General features: G+C 32.1%; 3 protein-coding genes across 3 annotated transcripts; all 3 read right to left on the reverse strand.

Annotated features, from left to right (window-relative positions):
• Positions 1–836: 836 nt before the first annotated feature.
• LOC130494242 (probable LRR receptor-like protein kinase At1g51890) lies at positions 837–4,888 on the reverse strand. Its single transcript, XM_018580250.2, has 13 exons — positions 4,724–4,888; positions 4,088–4,625; positions 3,484–3,962; positions 3,238–3,382; positions 3,095–3,166; positions 2,943–3,014; positions 2,762–2,848; positions 2,522–2,673; positions 2,192–2,442; positions 1,975–2,101; positions 1,820–1,885; positions 1,533–1,722; positions 837–1,444 (listed from the first exon to the last, which is right to left on the reverse strand). The coding sequence occupies exons 1-13, from the start codon at positions 4,803–4,805 to the stop codon at positions 1,036–1,038; spliced, it is 2,670 nt and encodes an 889-aa protein (XP_018435752.2). The 5' UTR covers positions 4,806–4,888; the 3' UTR covers positions 837–1,035.
• A 9,261-nt stretch (positions 4,889–14,149) lies between these two features.
• LOC108849412 (uncharacterized) lies at positions 14,150–15,497 on the reverse strand. Its single transcript, XM_056990865.1, has 4 exons — positions 15,196–15,497; positions 14,949–15,123; positions 14,748–14,879; positions 14,150–14,659 (listed from the first exon to the last, which is right to left on the reverse strand). The coding sequence occupies exons 1-4, from the start codon at positions 15,495–15,497 to the stop codon at positions 14,150–14,152; spliced, it is 1,119 nt and encodes a 372-aa protein (XP_056846845.1).
• Positions 15,498–17,722: 2,225 nt separating this feature from the next.
• LOC108849422 (probable LRR receptor-like serine/threonine-protein kinase At1g51860) lies at positions 17,723–24,987 on the reverse strand. Its single transcript, XM_056988596.1, has 13 exons — positions 24,900–24,987; positions 24,270–24,807; positions 22,423–22,901; positions 22,079–22,223; positions 21,919–21,990; positions 21,711–21,782; positions 21,306–21,389; positions 21,062–21,189; positions 20,733–20,959; positions 20,531–20,657; positions 18,435–18,500; positions 18,157–18,346; positions 17,723–18,077 (listed from the first exon to the last, which is right to left on the reverse strand). The coding sequence occupies exons 1-13, from the start codon at positions 24,979–24,981 to the stop codon at positions 17,723–17,725; spliced, it is 2,565 nt and encodes an 854-aa protein (XP_056844576.1). The 5' UTR covers positions 24,982–24,987.
• Positions 24,988–26,422: the final 1,435 nt, after the last annotated feature.

Genomic DNA, 26,422 nt, shown 5'->3' on the forward strand with positions numbered 1-26,422 from the left:
ACAAAAGGAGATTGTGGTTTCAGAAATATTAAGTTCTGTTTCTGAAACAGAGCGACAAAATGATCTGGTGGATGCAAGAATGGGCTTTAGACACTTGAAGGCTGAGACAAGCTTCACCAAGATGGGCTCGCTGGAGACTATACAAAAGCCCATTCAAATTCACAACAACACAACGGCTACAAAGGACGTAAAGCAGAGCAAGGAACAAGACAAACAAAGTGGTCCTGCAACGTACGGAAAGGAGAAACCAATAGCGTTACAGAATCGGATCCAGCTGTTAGGGATCCAATGAAGAAGTGAAGACCAAAGTGACAGCTAGGAATCGATCTAGGGTTTTAACACTTTAGTATAAATACTCTTCTCCATTGTAAAGAAACCTTTAAGCAAAACAGAAATAAAATGAAAAGCTTCAAGTTTATCTTTCTCTAGATTTTTTATTGTTTACATCCAACTCCCTTCCACAACCTGATATCATTTTCTGAAGATAACCCTTGCAGTCTAATCTTCAGTATTTCTTTCTCAATATCAATCAGGACGTCGGACCATTCTCTATCTCTTTCAAACCTACTAAATGATTTTTATTTTGATTGTATGCGGGAGAATACATTATACAACACTATGAAAGCTAAAGGAACGAATAGGTTGGATACATTATAAATATCTCTTTTAGACTTTAGAGCTGTCACTGGCGCGGAATTGACTCTAATTCTTATAGGTCAACATAAAAATCTCTGTGCTGAGCACCACCGTTATCCGAAATAGAGCATCCTAGTCCTTGTTCTGACGTTTATTTCAACAAGGAGGACTCATACGTAAACTGATATGGTCTTTTTCAATAGTACTACTCCATTTCATTAAAAAAAATCTTGTGATCCAAGCAACTTACACATTACAAAGGCTAATACCTTTTCAGGAAAATCCATATGCTCCTACGTTAAAGTACATGACTATCTTAAGTTAAAACACTTCAATATGAACAGTAAATTATTACAAACAACATAGCTTCAGAATCACAGCACATCACACACTTTCAATTTATCTCGCTACAGGGGAGAAATCTGAAGCAGTGGATGGGCTAAACTCCGTAGAATTCTTTGTGTACATCTCTTGGCTACCATGTTTCCTTTCAACTTCAAAAGCCAGACACTCATTTAGCTCCATCACCACGTGTGGCATGGTCGGTCTTCGGTTCGAAGACGGGTTTACACATGCTAGAGCCAACTCGATAACCTTCCAAACACCATTTGCATCATAGTCATCCATAAGTTTGGGGTCAATAATACTCCTGATGTCCCCATTTGTGAGTTTGAAACCAACCCAATCTGAAATGTGAGGCTTCACTCGGGTCTTATCAATCACAGGCTGGTTTGTAACCATCTCTAAAAGTACTACACCGAAGCTGTAAACATCACTCTTCTCGCTTAGCCAGTTGGTTCTGTAGTACCTGACATATTGTATCAAAGAGAAGTAATGATTACAAATTCACAATTATTCGTTTTAAAAAAAACAAAAAAAATGATTGTTTCACTCACTCAGGGTCTAAGTAACCAGGTGTTCCTGCAACGACCGTCATGACTTGAGATTCACCATCTATTGGGAAAGATCTAGACAGCCCAAAGTCGGCTAGTTTCGCTTGAAACCGCTCATTCAACAAGATATTAGTCGTTTTCACATCTCTATGAACCATAGGAGGCCTACATCCATTGTGCAGATACTCCAGACCTGTTACAAATTGTTTTTTTTTTCATGTCAGTTTTGTTTTCAGACAACATAGACACAATTTGTCTTGTAGTATGTAAAATCAAAATTTTTTCTTCACCTTGTGCTGCCTCTACAGCTATTTGCATTCTGGTTTCCCAGCTTAATACATTGCTACTGCGTTTTCCTGTATTGGGTTTTGAATGTTTCAAGTGTTTTAATTGAGGGATGAAATTGGACTGCACCCAGTTTAAAGTCACTAAGTGGAAGTGTTACCTAACATATTCTCCCTCAGGTCTCCATTTGCCATATATTCATAGATCAAAGCTAATTTATCTCCATCATCACAGTATCCAACTAGTCCAACCAAATGTCTATGGTGAACTCTTAAAAGAAGCTCCACCTAATAAGGATAACAAAAATGATTGGAGAAACTTAAAATGCCATTAAAAAGACAGAAGACTAGTAACGGATCTGTGCCTTGTTGAAGTACCTCTGCTTTGAATTCTTTATACCCTTGCGCTGATGAATGAGAGAGCATCTTCACAGCTACTTGAGTGTCATCCAAGTTTCCGTGATACACTGTTCCAAACCCTCCTTTGCCAAGAACTCTCGCAAAGTTATTAGTCATCTTCAGTACCTCTGAATATGTGAACTTGCGTTCCTGTGTCATGATTGATGGGTTGGATGATCTTGTCTCAGTATTAGCATTACCAGTGGTGACTGATGATTCCGGTCCTGAAGCTGATGAACCACAAAAGAACTGAGTAAACTCTTACCAGCTTTAGTGAACCTACTGTCTCAATCTGGTGATCATACATACCTTCAGGAGATTTCTGTTTTCTCCTTGTGACGACAAAGATGATAGCCACGATTACTAGCAGTGCAAACCCGCCGGCCACTGACGCAGCAATAGCAACAGCTGTAACATCTTTATTCTTTCTCTTTACTGTCGGAATCTGGTTTCCATCCAAACTGTACACATTAAAAAAAAAAAGGAATTATAAGTTTGTGAGACAAAAAAAAAGACTTGAAACTGTTTCAGACCCTATTTGAGTCTTACATTAGTGTCAAAGATTTGCTATCAATCCTTTGCTGAAGAGAGTTTGGAATCACTGAGCCATTGACCTTAGGGTTTCCGCTTAAGTTTCTGCAGATGACAAAGACAGAATCTATCACAACAACATACAAAGAGAAGAGCAAGCAGGAACCAAGATAAGAATAGTCATTTTTTAGAAACTTACATGAGTGTCAACATCTTCATATCGGCGAAAAACACTGGAATGTCTCCTGATAGATCATTGTTTGATAAATCTCTGCATGGAGAGGAGAAAATGAAAAGGGTTTGGAAGAGTTAATACTTTATTTACTTGTGTGACAAGCTCAGTTTGCTTACAGTTCTTTCAACTGTGTTAGCTTGGATATATCAGATGTTATGCTACCAGTCAAATTGCTCCCTGTCAAGTTCCTAACCAAGAATCCAGAAGTTAGAACTTGCGAAAACTGAAAGAACCTTGATGTGAACAAGAAGCAACATACAAGGATATGATCCGGGGTGGCTCTGAGTCTGGATAGCTGCAGTCTAAACCTTCCCACCTATATAACTGAGGAACACAAGGATCACCTTGCCAGCTAGGTCTTTCGCTCAGCTCATAAGTTACTTTGATGTTCATCATAGCAAGAACTTACATCCATCATCACATTTCAAGAACTCATCTCAGAAACCAGATAAAATTTTCAAAAAAACATATAAAGAAATGAGTTTAAAGAACATGCTTAACTCACCTTCATCTTGGTCTGTCTCAAGCAGTGTAAGGTCCAAGACTTTATAAATCTCAAGGGCATTGATAAGAGGAGGAAGAGTTGAGTTACTGGTCATGGCAAAAGTGAAACTGAAATTCCCATCAGGAGAACTCACAGCTCTTGGATTGAATATAGTTGTTACGCTGAAATTTGGTGGCCTAAAATTGGAATACCATCTTTGGCCACCGTTATAAGTAATGTTGAACTCTCTTGTCTCATTAGCTTTAAGATTCTGGATCTCAGCGAAATGCATGTATATATATGACTGTGCAGTGGCCTCGTCCAAGGTCCAATCTATAGTCAGAGGCTGACTCTCATCTACAGGTATAGCTGCAGTTCTTGCCACAACTTGTGGCACATTGTAGAAGTTACTTGTATCAACCGCAAAATTGGTAGTTATTACGGAATTGTTTTTATCTATGTATGGAACCCATGTTCGGTCGTTGATATCCTCATCATACCTAGATAGAGCCAAAGAGCCTCCATATTTGTTACTTTCAACAAAAAGAACAAAATAACCAATACAAAGACAATACAATTTAAAAAAAAACAAATAAAAAACAAAATGTCAAACCCTTTTCATTACCTAACGAACGTTGGCGTGGGTGAAAAGAAAACTCTTGAGACAGCGACCAACGATCCACTTTGCGTGACATAAGTTTCATTGTTCAATGGACGAAGTTCCAGTGATGAAATAAACGGTGTTGTGTCCCCTGTCTTGACAAGACAAACTTGAAGACGGTTTTGTGTTAAGACGTGGATCATCTCGTGGATTGAACCATTTGTAACTCCTAGGGTCGTAACAGTAGTCCATCTGTTAGGACCGATGTAAAGATCGAAGATTGGAAGTTGATTCAGATCATCATAGTTCCCATAGATAAATGTTCCCCTGATGAGATACTTGCGGTTGGCTGTGAGGTTGAAGGTGTAACAGTTCCTTTGACCATCAGGAAAGCTTCTCAAGGACCAAGTCTGTTGCTGAAACTGCGTCGTGTACGCGTCATTGATCTTCTTGGTCACTCCAGTTTCGATGTAATTAAAATCTGATCTGTATGTTATATTCGTTGACTTCTCCACATAGTTCGTCTCCTTAGGCACCAAACCACAGTCTAAGCTGATGAATCCTGTTCATGATCAAAAGAAACAAAGTGTTTCTCAATCTGCATAGACATCAAGATTCAATGGAAAACTGAGGAAAAAATAAAGAAGAAGAGTAAAGAACCTGATTGATCTTGAGCTTGAACCAATTCAAGAATGTCAAACGCTCTGATCAAGAAAGGTAAAAACCAAAAAAGAAACTTCATTCTTGTTTTGGGGTTGTGTGTTCTGTTTCAAATGTTGTTGTTCATTGCTCTTGATGGGCAAAAAAATGTGATAACAATAGTGTTTGGTCAATTAAGAGGGCTAAGTCCTCAACATTAGATTATTCAGGTGATTGTAACATTACCCTTACTTGTCTACAAATTCTCTCTATCTTGTGGAAACATTCAACATTATTAGTATTGGTGGAAGAAAAAAATTTGGGAAATTCAAACGAAAGTAAATAAAGAAACAGAAAGAAACAAAGTGAGAGAGAGTTTCAAGTTGTAAATAAATAAAGAAAACTAAAAAAAATGAATAAGTCAACTTAGGTATTTCTGATTTGTGACCTCGCCGCTGCGTATATTCCCTGAAAAATTCAAAGCCTGGACTTTAGTTAGATACTCCTCCATGTATGAATTATTTATGTTTTAGATTTTGTTATTATATTTAAAAAATAATGGTTTAAAATATTTTTTTTGATGACTTTGATATTCGGATGTTCCCGGAAAAGATCTGAATAGCACCTAATGACCGTCCACTGAAACATAGTCGGAGGGTCTACCAAAAACATCCAGGTGACCGCCTTTTTCACTACTCCATATAGACATATGAATAGTGAAATTTTATTAGTAATACTAAAAATAATAGACAAATAATATCTTTATTATTTTTTAATTTACATGAAATATAGTTAAAACATCAAATATTTGTATCTAGATAGAGTATGTACACGAATTTAATCTCATGGTTGTTTTGGTGACTATTTTGTGATGACTGCTCTTGAACAAATCAATGAAAAAACTTGTTATTGTTATGAACCGACTGGTTCAGATGGATGTTTATCCAAAAGATACTTACTGGGCTTTGGCCCATTAGTGGTCCATCTTGTAACCGGCCCATTAGGGTTTCAGACATTGTAACTCCTTATATAAGGAGCTCATATTCGACATTAATAATATACACATTCACAACACGTTATCAGCACGAGTTAAGCTCAAAACCCTAGCAAAATTCGTAGGTCACCAAAACCTTAAAAACTAGCCGCATCTTAAAACAGTCATATCTCCCTAACCATAACGACCTAGACGGCGAGCCACCTATCATTCTGAATATCTCGACGAGACGAAGCCATCGCCGCTAACCTCGCGAGGATCCGATCTTAGACGCGCCGGCACGCTCTGTTTTAGTACGCGCCGTCAATTGTTCAAGAACCCTAATTTTGACGCAACTTCAAATAGATCGTTCTCTCAAACCATAACGATCCAGACGACGTGCGACATACCAATTTGAAGATCTTGAAGAGAAGAATCCATAGCCGCAAACCTCGCATCGATCAGATCTCATATGCCCCGCCAAGCTCTGTTTTAGTGCGCGCCATCAATTGCACAAGAACCCTAATTTTGACTCTACTTCAAATCGATCGTTCTCCCAAACCGTAACGATCCAGAAGACGTACGACATATCAATTTGAAGCTATTGAAGAGGAAAATCCAACGCCGCAGACCTCACCTCAATCCGTGATCAGACGCGTTCTCTACGACAGCTACAAGCCGTGCCGTCAAAATCAGAAATAAACCTAAGGCTGCAAACTTTTCTCTCTAGTGTTGTTTACAGCCGATTATCTTTGATCTTACTAACTCTTTTTGATAAATTTGTTTAAGGAAAACAAAGGATTCCAGTAAGATCAATTGAGGTTAATATTTCCAAAGGAACCAAGGAGAGAATCGAGTTAATCCAAAGGTAAGTCATCAAACCCTAATTTTGATTGATCTGATTTTTATGAAAAATGTTTGAAGTTGAGATTAGAACTTTGGAGAACTCGTATACTCTGGTTGATTGAATCATTAGGTTGCTAGATTTGATATAACAAATTTGTTTAATAAACAAACCCTAAAGTTCATGAAATTTAAAACTTATAAAACCCCAAACCGAATCGGATTATGAAACTCTTTAAACCATATCCAATTATTAAACCCTAATCTAAACCGGATTATGAAACTTATAAAAACCAAATCCGAATTGTGAAAACATTAAACCAAATCAGTTTATAAATCCCTAAACCAATCGATAGTATAAACCCTAATTTGGTTGATAGACCAAATCAAAAATTAGAAAGTTTCCATTTTTAGAAAGTTTCTATTTTTAGAAAGTTTCCATTTTTAAAAAAAGTTTCCTTTTATAGAATTTTTTTTTCTGGAATTTCCATTTCATAGAATTTTATGGAAAACTTCTCTAAAATTAGATTTTAAAATCAGTTTTATGGAATTGCCATACTCAAAATAGTTTTCGAAATGAAACTATGTGGTGAGGTAGTGACTGATGAAGATATGTTGGAAAAGACATTCTCCACCTTTCACCCTACCAACTTATTATTACTACAACAATATAGAGAAATGGGCTTCACTACCTATACATCTCTAATAGCAAGATTTTTGCAAGCTGAGCAAAATAATGAATGCTGATGAACAGTAGTGAAAGAGAGTTTACGAGGCCAACTCCATTACCACCAGCTAATGCACTACCAGCCGAAAGGGCTGATCTAGAAACCAACCGTGTCAAGAGAGGATATGGACATGGGGGATGGTCTAAGTTGTGCAGTAATTGTGAAATGGACAACCATTTGGCTAAGAGATGCAGAACTCCTAAGTATCTAGCTACTCTTTATCAGCAAAGCTTTAAAAGAAAAGCTAAGATGGTTCGGAAAGATGAAGGAAAATTGTCAAAGATGTTCTCATGGATCATGACAAGTGTGATCGTATGGATCACAAGAAAGGATGATCCAACAAAGAATAAGAGAATAGATCACCATATGGAGTAAGACATGTTGACTCGACATCTAGCCATTAGTGTTCTTACTTAGTTATTTCATACCTTATTATTTTCCTTTAAACATTATTCACTTTCTTTGGTTGCTATCTTTGAAAGAGTCAATAAATGAAAGATTTTATATCATAAACAAAACGTCCATTCATGTGAATACCCTTATGATGTACAGTGGATCAAACCACAGACATCTTAAGACACAAAATCCATGACCAAATATCCTATTGCCTCAAAGGTACACAAAGAGAGGACGTGTACAATATAGAGGTCGTGTGCATTGTATTCACATTTGAGGCTATGTACACAAAGAGAGGACGTGTACAATAATCATTCTTATAAGTGAAAGACTTAAGAATTGATGAATGGATAGTTTCATAATGAATCCATGGGAAAAAGAAACAAAGTGTTTCCTTAAAGAGAAACCGCCCAAAGAAGATTGTATGATGGCAAAGACTACAAGTCTTGGTAAAAGCTAAGTGAACTCACGTCTAAAAGTATTCAAATATGATATGTCCATGGGGATAAGTGTTAATCACTCCATGTAACATGGACATACACAATATTGAAACATCAAAGAGTTCACAAGAACAAAGATAGACTTATCCCATTCAGATTAAACCAAAGATAAAGGAAAACATGTTACTTCAAAACGTCCAAGTGAATATAGATTAAAGTGCTCACGTCTCAAAAGGGTTTGATAAACATTATATGATCATGGAGAATGTAGAAAACATCTCATGACTCAATGTAGACGTGAAAATTCACAATGAAAGGAAAAGAATAGAAAAGAAGTAAACTAAAGGCAAAGGAAAAGGTCCCTTATAAATCGCCTTAAAGACTACATGTCTTGATATATGCCAATGAACTCACGTCCAAGTGCTTCATAAGCATGAAATGTCCATGAGGGTAAGTGTATAGCACTCCATGATACATGGACATACATAAGAATATACGTGGATGAGAAGTAAAAGAAAGATGTTTCACCATACAGTTGAAACTAAGAGCAAAGAAATGAGTTCCTTTCAAAGCTAAGACTATATGTCTTGATATGTTCACATCCTAAGCACTCAAAGAGTATGATATGTCCATGGGGGAAGAATAAGAATAAAACACACCTTTTATTCTACATGGACATACACACACAGAAGTGAACATTGATACCCATCCCATTAACTGAAACGGGTCAAAGGCCAGACACACCTCATCTTAGCACATAAAGAAGTGCCACTTATAAATTCTATCGCTCCACCACAGAAATATAAGATGAGAGGATGGGAATAGATGTTGGATATTATATAAGTTCCCCATGTTTCTAAGTACCTTGAGCCATCCACGGACAAGTTGTTTAAAGGCTAGGTACACGGATAGTCACCTCAGTGAATCCGAACATCCAACATTAAAGGGAAGCTGGATAATAGAAAATTATATGGAATCAAAACATCCTTATATTGGCAAGATCCTCAGACTCTAGAATGAGTTCTAGAAGTCCATAAAGTTTATACAAAAGCTAGCTTAATATAATTGCCAGATTCCTGACCCGAATAGAATGACTAAGTCATTTCTACCAGCTATGAATGCACCAAATAAGATTTGATGTTCAAGAGAACACAATCAAGTTGCTACTGAATCTAAACAATTTAGATCAATAAGTTCTAAAGATAAGATCCCTCGGATATTAAAGTAAGGTGCAAATCCGTGGATGAGGGACTCCTAGACATAATCAAAATGTACATGTACAAAACTAAAACAGTGATCACGGATGAGGAAACCATAAGAAATGGTTGTACCTAAGGTACCTAATGATGTTTGGGACGCCAAACTTCAGGGTATTGAAGGACATAATAAAACCTCAATAAGATATGTCATGTCTAGGACACAAAGGAACAAACGAGTACTCGAAACTAATGATAAAATATGCGCAATGTAGCACTTGAGATCATGAGATCAATGAGGATCATGAAACCCACGTCCACATGAATGCATTCAAACATATGAGATTAAGATCAAATAAGAAAGTAGACGTGGAGTTAAGGGAGGATAGGTCCCATAAGTACGGACACCTCTAGATGCTAAACCAGTTGGACAGAAAACAGTCTTTGTGAAAGAAATTTCTATGGCGAGATACAGTTAATGTAAGGCACGACCATATGCATAATATTAAGCATAGTCATGTGCACAAGGATTATCACAAAGACCAGGAATCAATTAAAAGGAGATAAGCTCCTTATGGTGGATGCAACAAACATTGAGATTCCTCGATAAGTCTGGCACATAAGAAAAACTTATACTTGCGGTTCAAGGATGTAAACCGCCTGATTATATAAGTCCACTGGAAAATATATATATAAGTCTCAGAGGATATAGAGTTGTCTAATGCAACAAAGTTCTCGAGAACTAGAGTATACAAGAATATTCTAGGAACCTCTGGAGACACTTCCCAAAAGACTATCTAAAGAAAGCATTGAAATGAATGTTTTGGGAAAGATTAAATTTGGGACAAACAAAGATTGTTTGGGACTACAAAGTGAGTATCTTAAATATACTTAAAGATGAAATCCTTGTGCATCAAATAAAGCATAGATTAAAGATGTCAAAACGATAGGTATGAACCATTATGTAAAGCGTATAAGGTTCATTGACCCTAAATGCTTACTATAAAGTCTATGGCTCGCCCCACTGTATGGTAACATAGTCCCATAGTCTATATATCTGTACATAGACCCATTTGGTCATAAGGACGACAAGAAAGTTGTGCCTTAGTCCGGATACAAGCCAATGCAAGACTCATGGTCGAATGGTTTTCACTTGGTCCGAGTACTGACCCATTTTATTCTAAGAAGGAACATGGTCATGAGACCATCTGAGATAGGTCACGGATTCTTTGATCCTAGATTGGACAGAGACATATTTCCTTGGTCTAGAAAAGACTCAAGGCACATCCGGATGTAAATATTCACAAGTGAAACTATAGTTAAGTTTAAACTTAATACTATACATCTAAATAATTTCAAAGTACAGTATGATCATATATGTTGTTAAATGATCAAACCATGAGGCATTGGAAATAAAGCCATACATGTCCCTTGCCAAAAGTGCCATTGGCGCCTTGCCTTAATGTGTTTGTTACACACATCCGAACATAAGCATTGAACTAAGCTTATGTTATTTCTAAATATAAAGGCAATGAGACAGGATTGAAATATCCTTTTACTAATGTTTGAGATTATTTTATACTAACCAAACCCAAAGATGTGTTTGTTTGGTTTTGTTTTTGATTATGATACAGGTTATAAATTGGATCCATACATGGATAGTTCTCAAACAAGCAGTATGCACACGTTGGAAAACAAATATGAAGAAGTAAGAGTCCAACCAAAGACATGTCAACTGGCTTCTTCACCATGTCTACATCAGCACCACGTCCATGAGACCTTCCTATCAGTCCAGGACGTGCACATTACGAAGACCAGCTCAGAGACTTGGCGTCCATAAAATTCCCACCAGTCTACTCATACGCCAACCTCAGGAGCATATACGGAGGTACAAATCAGGGGAAGTGATACATGTTGTACTCTTTTTCCTTCACCATGGTTTTATCCCACTGGGTTTTCCTGGTAAGGTTTTAATGAGGCAACACCAAGTAATTGGTAAAGTGTATCACGAGCCCAAAAAGGATTTGGTATCTGGCGAACTCAAGATGGATTCAACATCCAGGGGAAGTGTTATGAACCGACTGGTTCAGATGGATGTTTATCCAAAAGATACTTACTGGGCTTTGGCCCATTAGTGGTCCATCTTGTAACCGGCCCATTAGGGTTTCAGACATTGTAACTCCTTATATAAGGAGCTCATATTCGACATTAATAATATACACATTCACAACAGTTATAATCAGGGTCGGTCAATAATCAATATTAATATGGATCTTGATAAAAAAATTTAAACTTCAAAATTTTACTTTAAGAAGGTTTGGGGCATCAGCAGCAATAGAATTTTTCAATAGAATTCTTCCCACATTTTATATTAATATAATCTGTTATATATTTAAAATTTAACTAGAAGTAAAATACAGTCACTTATAATGTGGCACATGTATCTTGAGTACCTCAAGCACAATACAAAGTCTCTTTATTCAGAGATGATTTCTTATTTTTGCTCCCTCATTCTTCATTTTCTATTTTTAATTAATAAAAATACTAGAAATTAAGGAAAATAAACCATCAGTGCACTTGCTCTTAGTAAATTTTTTGATAAATGAGATATTTAATTAAATATGAACCCAAATTAAGCTACTATACGGTTTAGAGTATTCTTATCAATTTGGAAAATCGAATGTGCATTTTATATCCTCTTTTAATCGTTTTATTCGCCTATACATTATTGTTTATCCCAAATGGTAACATAAAAGCTTATCGTTTGCATTGTAATTGTAATTTAATTTAATATTTTTACTAGATTTTGACCCGCCCTTGAAAGGGCGGGTATTATTTTCACTTTTATAAAATATATTATTTGTTTGTATTTATTGAATGTATTTATTTTAGTAAAATATTCTTTATAATAAGTTCGACATATAGAGTCTTTCTCGTAAACTATGTGTTTTTGGCTTTGTTTTATTCCCTCTCTAATAAATATATTTATTTGGCTTGTTACTAAAATAAATAATTTTAGAACGCAAATGTATAATACTTTAATATTGATATTTTGTTTAAACAATGTGACATATTTCTATATTAATTAAATTATTGTATTTTAATTTTTTATACAAATAAACATATTTGTGTAGTTTGTTGTTAAAAAAATTGATTTTGAATGCAAGTATACAGTACTTTTATATTAATATTTTGTTATGTGCAGCCATTATATTTTGTTCAAATATAAATCATTTTCAAATACTTTTGTTATTTGAACATTTTTAGTTTCCTATACATTAGAACAAAATTCATACAGACCCGGGGGATTCAATTTGAAAATCACACATAAATCTATATCCAAACATGGCCTAATATCAAAACCAAAAAAATCTATACCCGAAAAAATTGACCAGTACCTAAATGGGTACCCAAATATTTATTTCTAACGGATTCCGTAAACAAATAAAAAATATTTTATGTGTTTGGCTAAATTAAGTGAAATATAAAATTTTATCCAGTAATATTTGTAAAATATTAATAATGATCAATATATGAATATCGATTTGTTTCAGTAAGTTTTGGAATTGTAATTAATGAATTTTAATTGATTTGAAATGCAGTGGTATAATCTGTAAATAAAAAAAATACAAAAAGGAAGTACCTAAAAAGAAATATCAAAACCCAAAAATATATACCCGAAAGAAACGACCCGTACCTAAATGGATACATGAATGTATATGCCTAACTGATTTTGTAAACAAATAGAAAATATTTTTATGTGTTTGGATAAATGAAGTTAAATATAAATTTTTATTTACTAATATTTTTACAATATTAATAATGATCAATATATGAATATCGATTTGTTTAGATAATTTTGAAATTTTAATTAATTAATTTAAATTAATTTTAAATGCAATGGTAGAATCTATAAATAAAGAAAACACAAAAAAGAAGTACTAAAAAGAAATTTCAAAACCCAAAAAAACTATACCCGAAAGAAACGACTCGTACCTAAATGGGTATCCGAATGTTTATGCCTAACTGATTTTGTAAAAAAAAATATATATATTTCTATGTGTTTGGTTAAAATAAGTGAAATATTTTTTTAATAGTAATTTTACATATTAATAATGATCAATATATGGAGACATCAATTTGTTTAGATAAGTTTGGAATTATAATTAATTATTTTCAATTGATTTTAAATGTAGTGGTAAAATCTGTAAATAAAAAAAATTACAAAAAGGAAATACCTAATTTTTTATTAATGCAATGACTAAATGTGTAAATAAAAAGAAGTAAATATATTGCTATTCCTTTTTCCAAACAATTCTCATTTAATATTGTTATCCGTGTTTCCAAACAAACTTCCTTTTTAAACTCTTATCCAAGTATCCAAACACACCGAAATTGTACTTCAGCTTTAATAAGATAGATTATGATACTTTGAATGTTTGTTATGTAGATATTTAATTTACATTTTTTAATCTAACTTTATTTAATTTAAAAATTAGATACATAATTTACATAGACATAAATGAAAACATATTGATATTGGAAGATTACTTAAAATAAATAAAAATCCCTCCAAAAATATGGAAACTAGATATAGAGTTCATAGAATGGTTTGAAGGTCGTTGATAAAAAAAAAGGAATGGTTTGGATGTCCACTGAAGAGTGAAGATGCATGTAGTGGGGGAAGTGTGAAATATGGGAAAGTGATGCTCCTACAATAATGGGGAGTGTAAATGATTTGATTTTAAATGATGTAAAAACGAAGAAGTAAAGTTTCCAAAGAAAAACGAAGCAAATGTAAGAAAATAAAATAATGTTTTAAATTTGAAGAAAAAATCAATATTCCAAACAAAAGGAGTATGAAGTAGTGGTTAAGAATGCATACGTTGCTGTGTCCTAAGGGCTTTAAACTGAGCAGCAATTTGGTCGTAATCAGGAAGCTTGGGATGAACATGTTTGGGTAACAATCTATTTCTTACTTTCTTTTCTTCCTCTTCATTCTTCACCCAAAACACATTGTATACTATATGATAACAGTTTGATGATGATGATGATCTTCTCCTTGGACGAATTTTTTCTCTCCTCTTATAGTACCTCAAACTTTCCATGTCCTTAAACCTTCTTGATGATAATGATGATGATGATGATGATGATGAGAGTGATGGTCTCTCTTCTTCACTACTTTCTCTGAATCTGAATACTCTATGATCATCTTCTCCAACTTGATCCTCATCTATGTAATCATCCTCCATTGATCTCTCTTCCTTGCTCTTCTCTTCTTCCACATCAGTGAGGCTAAATTTATACACTTCTGGTGACTGATCATCAGAGCAACTATTTAAATCTGAATCAATTACTTTCGTATCTTCCTCTTCATTTACCTATACACACACAAGTCCATAAGAATTATGAATCCAAGAACACACGTAATCTTGATTACATACAACAAGGACAAGTAAAAACAATCACCTGCTTATCAACTTCATGTGTATATTCCAGCCTTAACATTTCTAAACGTAGACCATATTCTTTTGCTATTTCATCCAACAATGCAGACTTCAAATCCTCTGGCACCGTAGTTACCGACAGTTTCTCTTTGATCTATGTATTCAGCATAAATTAAAATTATAAAAAGGATTTAAAACATTTGTGAATGAAATGTTTTGTAACCTGGAGGTTCACAAGATGTCCAGGGAAAAGCTGAAGAGCCTTTGTTACGTAGTTTTGACCGTAACGTTGAACAAAGAGCTCTCTGATGCTAACTAGCTCAGGTAATTCACCACACCTCGAAGAAGCAAATACAAGACTTGAAACCGCTTCGTTAATGTCGTCATTAACCAACTCTCTGCAAGTTAATATCTATCGAGTTAGTGTTTTAATTATTGAAATAAGATAATATAAAGGAGGATTAACAAACAAGCAAAAAATGATAAATAACCTGCGTTTCCTAATGGAGGAGAAGTGGAGAAGGATAAACTCAGAGAACCGAAGCAACAAATCATAGACTGAAATGGAGTTTTGGACAAGGAGTAGCTGTTTGGTCCGAAGGAGAGCTCGTGTGTGATCATTGATGCGGATGAAGAGAGCAATGTCATCACGTAAATGTCTTGAAATTGCGTAGTTCTTGTTCTTGAGTAAGCTAAGACGAGACTGAAGCTGCTGCAACAGTTTTTTACATTTGGAAGCTTTCCGCCATCGATGGAACAAGAAACCAAACATGACTAAACTCAGTTCTTGATAGAAAGAGCGTGGGGATTTGTCAACTACTTATGGGAGAGTGGTCATTGACGGTTATTATTTTTGCCTCCCTTTTTTAACTGCATCATGTTTGTGTTTAGATCAGCTATTGAGCCGGAAAAAGCATGGCCCATGTGAGTTGAAACTGCATCATGTTTGGGTTTAGACTTCATTTGAAGTCTAATCTCATATCCAATAATTTAATTTTGTATTTGACAAAAATCTCAATTAATTAAAAAGTAGAATTTTGTTGAAGTCTAAGTTTTTTTTTTAAAGATTAATAGAACTGCATGAAGTCTACACTTCAATTAAATTTGGCTAACATTTTAACCTTTTTATCAAATAGAATTAGCCTATTTTTGTAAAATAGACTTCATGCGACTACTAAAAAAATATTGGCAAATATAAAACTCACCAGATGCATAATTCAGATGAAGTCTATTATAAAAACAAGGTCTAATCAAATGCAAAACTAACTTTATATACGTATAATTATCAGTAAGTTTACCATATTCTTTTACAAATTAGGTAGATAGCAAATCAAAAATAATTTTTTGATTATTACATAGAATTCAATTAAGTTACTGTTAGAAAATATTATTTCTTTAATTTTGATAAGATCGAATGAAAGGATTTTTGATTGAGTAAGTTCAAAAAAAAATAAACTACATTTCTTAAATTTTCATTTATATAAAAATATATTAATAACTCAAACAAAATTAAATTACCCACAAAAACATCAATCTTTTTTTATGCTTGCAAAATTTGTATGGTTTACGTGATCAGACTAATAAAATTAAGTTTACATATTCTGTTAGCAAAAATCCAATTAATAATTAATATAATATTTAATAGTTACTACTTAAACTGATATGATATGAAAAGTTATGAAAACAATTCTTTTAGAAATATAAAAATACAAAATTGGAACAGTGTGATCTAAAACAGTTGGTTTTTTTCTAATAACTGTGGGGATCCAAAAAAACTGTTGGTTAGTTGCCAAACTTATTTTGGCAATTACACTACTGAGTAAGTCTACAGATGAAAATATACACATATCTGACTAATGATAAAAAAAAAAACTATGTAAATATCAGCCAGACTTTGCAACCGTCCAAACTTTCAATATCATCAAATAAAAGATGGTTTGACATTTCTCATTAAATGAATTACCAAAATATAAAAGTTGTGCTTGTGAAAATGAACATAGGAGAGTTTTGAGAAGAAAGTGGAGAACAAATAAAAAAAATTAACCGGTGTAGAGTGAAAAGAAAATAGAATAAATTCAAAGTTAGAATTTTAAGAATTTTTAAATTGGTTGTTCAGGAGAAATTGATGATAATAACATCATTGTAAATAAGAAATAATGTTTAGGTAATTTATGGTTTTCACAATTTTGAAAAAAAATTGTATTTTTATAAATATTTGAAAAGAAATAAGAATTATATAGAGAAAATGGTAAAATAGAGTAGACAAAAAAAAGAGGTTATGTTTATCGTTGGCTTCAAATTTTAGGTTATTCTTCCAAAACTCTCATATGTTACTCAATACAACCTTCAAAATGAGTTGTTGAACTAATTCAAATACTTATAACCAAAATCTAAGACCATTTCTAATGTATTTTGCTATTTTCACCTTTAAAATAGGGGAATTTAGAAGAATTCTATAATAGAAGTAATCTCTAAATATAGAGTACACCATTTCTTCCTTTATAAATACAAGCAAAAATAGAAATTTTATTATAAAATAAGAAATATTGATGAATTGGAACAATTTAACTTTTAAATGATATTAAAGTTGAAAATAACAATGGGTTGGAATTGATCTAAGTGTAACTAAAATAGAAATCATTCACGCAAAAGATGTTGTTTTTATCACCATTTTCCCAATAAACATCTCATCAATATAAAGTATTGTTTCTAGTGACCCAACTCCCAAGAAAGTTAACACATGGCTAAAGACTTTTTTTTTTGTTGACTTTTTTTTGTCATTTGTTAACTTTCTTGGGAGTTGGGTCATTACAGACTAAACTATAAGATCATTACAGAATCAAACATTTTTGTTCGATGCACACAGAAGGCAATTTTCAATTCCATAAATAACTTAAAACTTCAGTACATTCAACATTCATTGCGTTAATTAAACAGCAAATCCTTTCAACTCACCACGGTTCAGAACCAGGAGACAAATTAGAGTCAATAAAATTTTCATGACTCATCACTTGACTGACTCCCTTGTTTCCTGATAATTTCAGACTCCAAACATTCTTTAAGCTCCATCACAACGTGAGGCATTGTCGGTCTATAATCGGGGATTGGGTTTACACAAGTCATAGCCAACTCAATAGCCTTCCACACACCGTTTGTATCAAAATCTCCCATCAGTTTTGGATCAACAATATCCATAATACTTCCTTCAAGGATCATAAATCTAACCCAGCTTGTTATGTGATATCCCTCTCGGGTTCTATCAGTCACAGCCTGGTTCGTGATGATCTCTAATAGCACTACCCCGAAGCTGTACACATCACTCGTCTCGCTTAGCAAGTTTGTTATGTAGTACCTGAAAAGAATATATATTTACTGATGTTACATTTCATATTTTATATTACATAGTATAATTTATTTCTTTTGTTACTTACTCAGGATCTAAGTAACCAGGTGTTCCTGCAACTACTGTTGATTCATAAGGTTCACCATCAACCGGACAAGATCTAGAAAGCCCAAAATCAGCTAGCTTCGCTTCAAACAGCTCATTCAACAATATGTTACTAGATTTCACATCTCTATGGACCATGGGAGGTACACTTCCATTGTGTAGATACTCCAATCCTGTTACAATTAATGGTTTACTATCTAAGTCAGTTATTCATTTTATATTTAAAGAATCATAATAGCAAAGACATTTTTGTTTCATCACCTTGTGCAGCTTCCATAGCTATTAGCATTCTGTTCTCCCAAGTTAGAACATGTCCACCGTTTTTTCCTGTACCAAATTTCACTTGTTTTTACCATATGAATCACACCAAATGGGAATCTCTTAATGGAAAACTAGATTTTGACCCGCGCTTAGAAAGCGCGGGTTTGTTTCCGAAATATATATAAGATAATATATATGTTTATGTATAATACTCCCTCTGTTTCATTATAAGTGTCGTTTTAGACTTGTGCACACGGATTAAGAAAGCATTTAATTTTGCATATTTTCAATATAAAAACATCATTACCGATATAATTCAACCAATAGAAAAATAGAATAGAGAATAAAGTTAATAAATTTTGCATTGAAACTCTAAAACGACACTTATTTTGCAACGAAAAAAATTCTCTAAAACGACACTTAATATGAAACGGAGAGAGTATCTAAAACGGAGAACTGAATTATACCAAATTAAAAAAGAAAACAAAACTAAATTCATAAATAGCGGAGAAAATATAGCCTTGAAACCGAAATATTGAAACTGAACATAGAACCAAATGGGTACTTCAATTTTTAAAATACAAATTATATACTTACAAATATTATTTATATCTAATTTCTAAATAACCAAATATCTTAAAAATACTTTATATAAACCAAATTACCTAGAAACCAAATTACTATTTTCTCAAAACATTAAAAATTATCTGAATTATCTGATATTTTTATATGAACAACTCGAATTATCCAATATTTAAAATTAAAACCCCATATTATATGATATTATAAATCCATAATTAACAAAAAATCCTTAATCGCCCAGAATTGAATTAAACCCAATTTTTTTGTTTGCATATTAGTCGCTTTGCTACTGAACCGAACCAAAAAATTTAAATAACTAAGCTGAAACCAAAACAAATTTTGTAAATACCTGATATGTTTACACAAAATTCATATTTAATAGAAATTCTATTAATTAAAAATTTGATAAAACCAAAAACCCGCTATTAACCCGTGAATCGACGCCGCTTGACCCTGAAAAAAATCCCTAAAAACTTATAATATTTTTTATAAATTGATTAAATAGGGAAATGAAAGGTATAACCATAATATATCGTTTAAAATTATAATGGCATATTTTTTTAATATTTCAAAAAGAATTAAGGTTAGTTATAAAGTGCAAAAGAGAAGATTATAAATCATTTGGATTGGTTTTATGGATACACAACAACATGTGTTTTTGATACTTTATAGTTATGATTCAGATGCTTGAGTATTGGGTTTTTGAAATATTTAAAAGGAATATCTTATGTGCATATATATATTTTGAAGTCGTTGTTTAGTTTGTTATAAGATATTTAAATATAGAATATTTGGTTTGTTATAAGTCAAGAGAGATTCATAGTTCAGAGATATTTTGAATCTCAATGGCTGGTTTTATGGAAATAGAAGCATCAATTTAAAGAAACGATCTAATTCAAAGCTAATCTATGTTTATAACTAAAAATTTATTATATGTGTAATTTATTAAGATGAGAATAGTTATGTTTATTTGCAGTTATTTTTCAATGTGAGGTCAGACGTTCGTCGCACATCAATTTTTCTTATTGATGTGAAATAGAATGGTAAAATATATCTTGATAGTTTTGTAATTAGTATATAGTAGATCTATTCATATGCAGGTGACTTTTTAAAAGTAGGAAGAATACATATGCAATAGAGATGTTGGAGCGAGTTTTCAAGAAAAAAGGCAAATTATTATCATAAGACGTTGGTCAAAACATGGTTGGCGTAAGTTAAAAAAAAAACATGGTTGGCGTCCATATAATTCATCTTTTGAAAAAAGTTTAAAATGTAATAGATGAAAATATATTTAAATTTGATAGCAAATGATGATTATTGTTTTAGGAAAGTAGATATTGTCTGATATTCTGTTATTATAGTAGATATTCAAATGATTAATATAAATTATTAAATAAGACATATTCAACAATAAATGAAATGGTCTTACAATGATTTATAATGAAAAGGTCTAAACAACCTTTTATAAGTAGATTTTTTCAGAATGTTTCTCTTTTAATAGAATAGATGTTTACCTGACAGATTCTCCTTTAAATCTCCATTGGCCATGTACTCATAAATCAGACCCAAGTTATCACCATCATCACAGTAACCCACAAGTCCCACCAAATGTCTATGGTGAACTCTTACAAGAAGTTCAACCTAAGGAACATAAGAACGATTAGAAACTTAATAACAAGAGACTGATTGCTCTATATATTTCTTATTATAATTCACCTCTGCTTTGAAATGGTTATAGTCTTGAGCAGTTGATGAATGAAAGAGCATTTTCACAGCTACTTGCGTACCATCTATGCTTCCATAATACACTCTTCCATAGCCTCCATTACCAAGAACTCTCACAAAGTTATTCGTCATCTTTAGTATCTCAGAATACGTGAATATTCGTTCCTTTCTGACTGATTGATCGGTTGATATCGTTTCACTATTAATGTTACTAGGGACTGATACAATGGTAAAATCAAAATGAAATTATTTAAATATAAAAAAAGTTTCATTCTATATTTTACTTGTGTGTAAGACCTGATTCCATAATTATACTATACCTTCACTATGTTTTTTCCTTGCAACAATGAAACATATGGTAAAGATAGCTAGTAAAGTGATCACACCAGCAGCCACCGATATAGCGACAGCAACCAAAGGAAACTTTCTACCCGATTTTTCATCAATACTACAATCATTAAAAGTAATGTGAAATGAACCCAAAAAGAAGGGTTATAATAGGGAAATTTAAAATACTTTTTAAACCCGGAAGAAAGAAAAAAAGGTTGTGAAAAAACATCTTACATTAGTTTTAAAGTTTTGTCATCTATCTTTTGTTGAAGAGAATCTGGAATTGTGAGATTGAGCTTAGGGTTTCCCTTTAAGTTTCTGCGAATGAGAAAATTAATAATAAATCTTTAAAAAATACTCTCTCTGTTTCAATATATTTGATGTTTTGGTTGTATGCACAATAATTAAGGTATACACTCTTTTCTAAAAAGTAACATTAAAAATATAAATCAACCAATCCTTTAAAATAAATACTAAACATTATTGGTCACACGGTTTTCTATAAACAAAGAATAATATAAAATTATCAAAACATCAACTATTTTGAAACATCAAAAACTCTCTAAAACATCATGTATTTTGAAACGGAGGGAGTAGAAAATAAACAAATCAAGCAAGAGTTCAATAACAGAAACTCACATGACTGTCAACAACTTCATATCAGCAAGGAAATCTGGAAGCTCTCCCGATAAATCGTTCTTTGATAAATCTCTGTCCATTTTAGGGTAAAAAGCTTTTGAAGAGTTAATATATATATATCATAAAGTCAAAAAAAGAAAAGAAAAACAGTTAAAATATATCAAATAAACAAGTTTACTTGTGTTTTAATAGTTTCAGACATGCTTACAGTTCTCTTAGTTGTGTTAGGCCAGCTATATCAGGTGTTATGGCACCTTTCAAATCATTCGCTGCCAACTTCCTAATGTTTAAAGAATTAGAATCTGTGAGAAACTCCGAAACAAAAAAAAAAGCTTATGGAATATAAACGAACGAAATAAAAGGCATACAAGGATATAATGCGTGGTTGATCAGATTTCAGATAAAGGCACTTCACGCCTTTCCATCGATAAATTTTAGGAGAACATGGATCTCCTTGCCAGCTTATTTTTGTACTCAATCCATATGTTTTCTTGATGTTCATCAAAGCAGTAACTGATACTCAAAAGAACCAGATAAGTTAGGAGATTTATCACATTAGTATAGAGTTTTTTAATTCCATCTACTGTTACTAAATCTTATCCAAAATATGTTTTCTTGTGAAAACGATCTATAGTTTGTTGTTTCCTTTTATATTTAAAAATAAATCGAATTGAGTTTGTAATAGAATGTTTTTTTCTAAAATAAAACTTACCTTCATCTTGGTATGTCTCGAGCCCCAAATTTTCAACGACTGTATAGACCTCAAGGGCATTGATAAGTGGAGGAAGGGTAGATTTTTCAGTCATTGTAAAAGTGAAATTGAATTTCCCATCTGGAGAACTCAAAGCTGTTCGACTAAAGATAGTTTTGATGTTGAGTTTGCGAGGTCTAAAGAAACTTTCCCAAACCTTACCACCGTTGTAAGTAATGTTGAATTCTCTGATTTCTTTAGAGCCAATATTCTGGATTTCTGCGAAATGCATGTATATATATGATGGTGCATTGTGGCCAAGATTCCACCATATATTGAGAGGATGAGTAGCATTTGCCGGAAAAACTGCCGAGTTTGCCACATTTTGAGGCACATCGTAAGAACCACTACTTGTATTGATTGTGAGATTAGTACTTAACGACACGGTTTTGTTATTTCTGTATGGAGCCCATACTCTGTCATGAACGTCTTCATAGTACCTAGAGAGAGAGAGAGAGAGAGAGAGGAGAGAGAGAGAGAGAGAGAGAGGCAAAGATGCTTCATTTTGTTAAATCAAAGCAATATAAGAAAATAAAATTTACAAGTTATTATATAAATGTGCTACAAGAAAATCCATGTTTTATATTACCGTACGTGGAAGCTTCTAACTTTAGTCCCATTACTTTTAATAGACCCGAAGTCGGTCTTTGAAAATTTATATTAAAAGAATAGCACAAATTCCACATTTCATTAAGTTTATAATTTGCATATGAGTTTGAATGGTATATTAGATGATGAATACTCGAATAGAAAAAAAAATAGAAAATGATGGAATAATGATAACTGACCGAATGGTTAAAGATCGTGTTTAGATTAATATGTTTTTTATATGTATAACACGTACATAACATTTCCTAAATACTGAGTTTCAAAATAAAATAAAAACATTGGTAAATATTATTTATTAAGTGATTTTTAAAGATTTATTCATGTATCATCACCACATTTATTCTTAATAAAAGGATTACATGTTTTTACTATGACATGTCAAATTTCATTTAGTTTACAAAAAAAGAAAAGAAAAATGTCAAATTTTATTTATGAAATTTTACATTTTTGGTAAGATTCTTAAGATATAAAATACGTATCATTAATGAAAATTTTAAAGTAACAACATAACTATAAATATTTAAAATTTTCACAAGCTAATAATTGTAAAATAAAATTACAACTTTGTAAATACTTATATTTTTCAAAATTTATTGTAAACTTAGTTTTAATTAAATGTTTGAATTATACTTTAATTCTTTAGTCGATATGAAAGCAACTAATAAAATCAACAAATCATTAAATTTATTAATGTATAATCACCATAAGATATATACCTTGAATTAATGGCAGTGGATTTAAAAGTTAAACATAATTAATTTATATCACTTAAATGTAAATATAATCCATATTTTATTAAGTAATTAATATTAACTTATCATTTGTATTACCTAAAATAAGCAAAACCTCAAATTTATACATTTAAATATTTACATATTAAATATACATATTAGTAAATGAAATGTAATTTAAATTAAATTAATTTTCTCTAATTTAATTTTTACAAAATTTACAAATAAAAATAAAAAATTGATAAGCCATACATAAATAAAACTTAAAAAGAATATTATGCTCATATATTAAAAAAAATTTTGAGAAAATACTAGAAATTAAACTTTCTTTTGAGAATAATATGTTTTTTAAATTATTATTATTAGTATATATGAAATTACTTGTGAATAAGATGTTTTCTATATAACAAAATATCTGAGCGTTCTTCTTTCTTGCACTAGAAAGAAATGAGACCTCGGATTATGTACCTGAGTGAAGATGGAATCTTCGGAAAGTAAATTCTAGCGAACAACTTTAACGATCCAGTTTGAGTTAGGTACGTATTATTGTTCAACGGACGAAGTTCCAAGGACGATATAAACGGTGTCGTTTCTCCTGTTTTGATAAGACAAACTTGAAGCCGGTCATGTGTTAAAACATGGATGATCTCGTAGACGGAAGCATTTGCTACTCCTTCAAGTGTAACAGAAGTCCAATTGTTAGGACCAATGTGAAGATCAAACTTAGGAATCCGATTAAGACCGTCATAATTTCCGTACACAAAAGTCCCTCTGATCAGATATTTACTGTTCTCTTTAAGGTTGAAAGTGTAACAGTTTCTCTGACCCTTAGGGAAGCTTCTTAAGGTCCAACTCTGTTGTTGAAACAGTCCCTCGTATGAATCATTGATCCTCCCGACTAATCCACTGTCAATATAGTCCGCGTCTGATATGTAGGTTATATTCGTTGTCTTCTCCGTATAGGTTGCACTCTTAGGCTCTAATCCACAAGCCAAGCTGATAAATCCTGTTTATGAAAATAATATAATCAAAGAGACAGATATTTAAACATATATATATTAGAAGCATCATGATTTAAACAAAAAATGGAGTAAGAACCTGATTGATTTTGAGATTGGGCTGATTGAAGAATGGCAAAAGCCATTATCAGGAAAAGCAAAAATCCATTGAGAGATTTCATTTGTCTTTTTCGTTAATTTGTTTGCAAATCTTTACATGTAGATCAAAATAATCCAAGCTGTCTTTAAAAAAAGTCAGAAACTAGTTATTTAGAAAATAGTTAATAGTATAATATATTAAAAGTCCTCATTTCCACAATTTGATGTTTCTTACTTTTATAGTACATGGTCATACATATCTTGACTTCTTTTTACATATCATATTGTTGACTTTTGTTTTGAATGATTAAAAGTCAATGAAACATTTAGAATGAATTCAGTCAATTTTGGAAACATTGAGGCCCTGCATAGTTAGAAATCTCCTATATATATATATATATATATATATATATATATATATATATATATATATATATATATTGATGTATAGTAATATACTTATATTGATATCTATAACATAAATGGTTGGTCTATTTTGGAATTTTTTTTTCTTTTTCTTTGTTTCATTTTGATTCAATAATAATATTTTTTTAATTATACAAGAATATCATAATTCCACAGAAGTGATCCCGACTAACATATTGCCACATGTTGATCTTATATTTTTGATAATACCGAAATATTAATTTTTCATTGGCCGGGAGTTGAACCCTAATTGCTTCATCATATTAGATTTTGTGCCACAAGTTAATCACCACTTATGTCCTGGTTGATCCAATATAAAAGATGAGTGACCAATATAATAGACTCATCTTTTATTGAGTAATTGAAACTTTGTTTTTTCATAGGATTTTCTTCTTGATCTAGAATCAAAAGGCATGGGGGTGGTGCATACGATATACGAGGATTGAATTTGATTTCATAGTCGGTCATATACTAAAGAATTTTAATAAATTGGTAGTAAAAATTTAGGTTCGGATATTCGGATTCGGATTCGGATCCGGACCTATTATATATTTAAAATATTTAAAATATAATTATATTTATATATGTATACCATATATAGTTTATATATAAAATAACTAAATTTTAATTTTATTAAATTTCAATAATTTTTCTTTTTTATTTTTAAATTAATTATAAATAGGCTAAATAAATTGTTAATTAGCTAATTTTTAATTTAGTTTTTTTTATAAAAAAGGTCGGATCCGGGTATCCATTGATATTCAGATTTTAGTTCAGATATCCGAACCTCGAATACCCGTAAGGCTCGGATCCAGATCCGGATATCCTAATATACCATGGATATCCGGTCCGTCCACCCCTACGTATACATGACAGCTTAACAGTCTAAAATAATACAAATTATTAAATCAAAAGCAACACAATTCAACATCATAAGAATTCAATTTCATGCTAGACTATAAATAAAATATTCACTACTCAATTCTAAAAAAAAAATTAAGTAAGCTTACTTTTTGAAATATCTTGTTAGTAAAGTTAATTTTAGAATAATAAACACATGAGAATTATAGGTAATAAACTACACCATAATTTTAGTGA

The sequence above is a fragment of the Raphanus sativus genome, chromosome 1 (assembly GCF_000801105.2).
Source record: "Raphanus sativus cultivar WK10039 chromosome 1, ASM80110v3, whole genome shotgun sequence".
Lineage (NCBI taxonomy): Eukaryota > Viridiplantae > Streptophyta > Magnoliopsida > Brassicales > Brassicaceae > Raphanus > Raphanus sativus.

Coding starts and splice junctions, on each gene's coding strand:
- LOC130494242 (XM_018580250.2), bottom strand. CDS start 4,805: ATGAAGTTTCTTTTTTGGTTTTTACCTTTCTTGATCAGAGCGTTTGAC. Junction 2,674..2,761: donor AGCAAATCTTTGACACTAAT/GTAAGACTCAAA, acceptor TAATGTGTACAG/TTTGGATGGAAACCAGATTC. Junction 1,886..1,974: donor CCTGAGGGAGAATATGTTAG/GTAACACTTCCA, acceptor AACCCAATACAG/GAAAACGCAGTAGCAATGTA.
- LOC108849412 (XM_056990865.1), bottom strand. CDS start 15,497: ATGTTTGGTTTCTTGTTCCATCGATGGCGGAAAGCTTCCAAATGTAAA. Junction 15,124..15,195: donor TTATTTATCATTTTTTGCTT/GTTTGTTAATCC, acceptor ATTAACTTGCAG/AGAGTTGGTTAATGACGACA. Junction 14,660..14,747: donor CACATGAAGTTGATAAGCAG/GTGATTGTTTTT, acceptor GTGTGTGTATAG/GTAAATGAAGAGGAAGATAC.
- LOC108849422 (XM_056988596.1), bottom strand. CDS start 24,981: ATGAAATCTCTCAATGGATTTTTGCTTTTCCTGATAATGGCTTTTGCC. Junction 21,783..21,918: donor CTAACACAACTAAGAGAACT/GTAAGCATGTCT, acceptor TAAAATGGACAG/AGATTTATCAAAGAACGATT. Junction 20,658..20,732: donor ATAACCATTTCAAAGCAGAG/GTGAATTATAAT, acceptor TATGTTCCTTAG/GTTGAACTTCTTGTAAGAGT.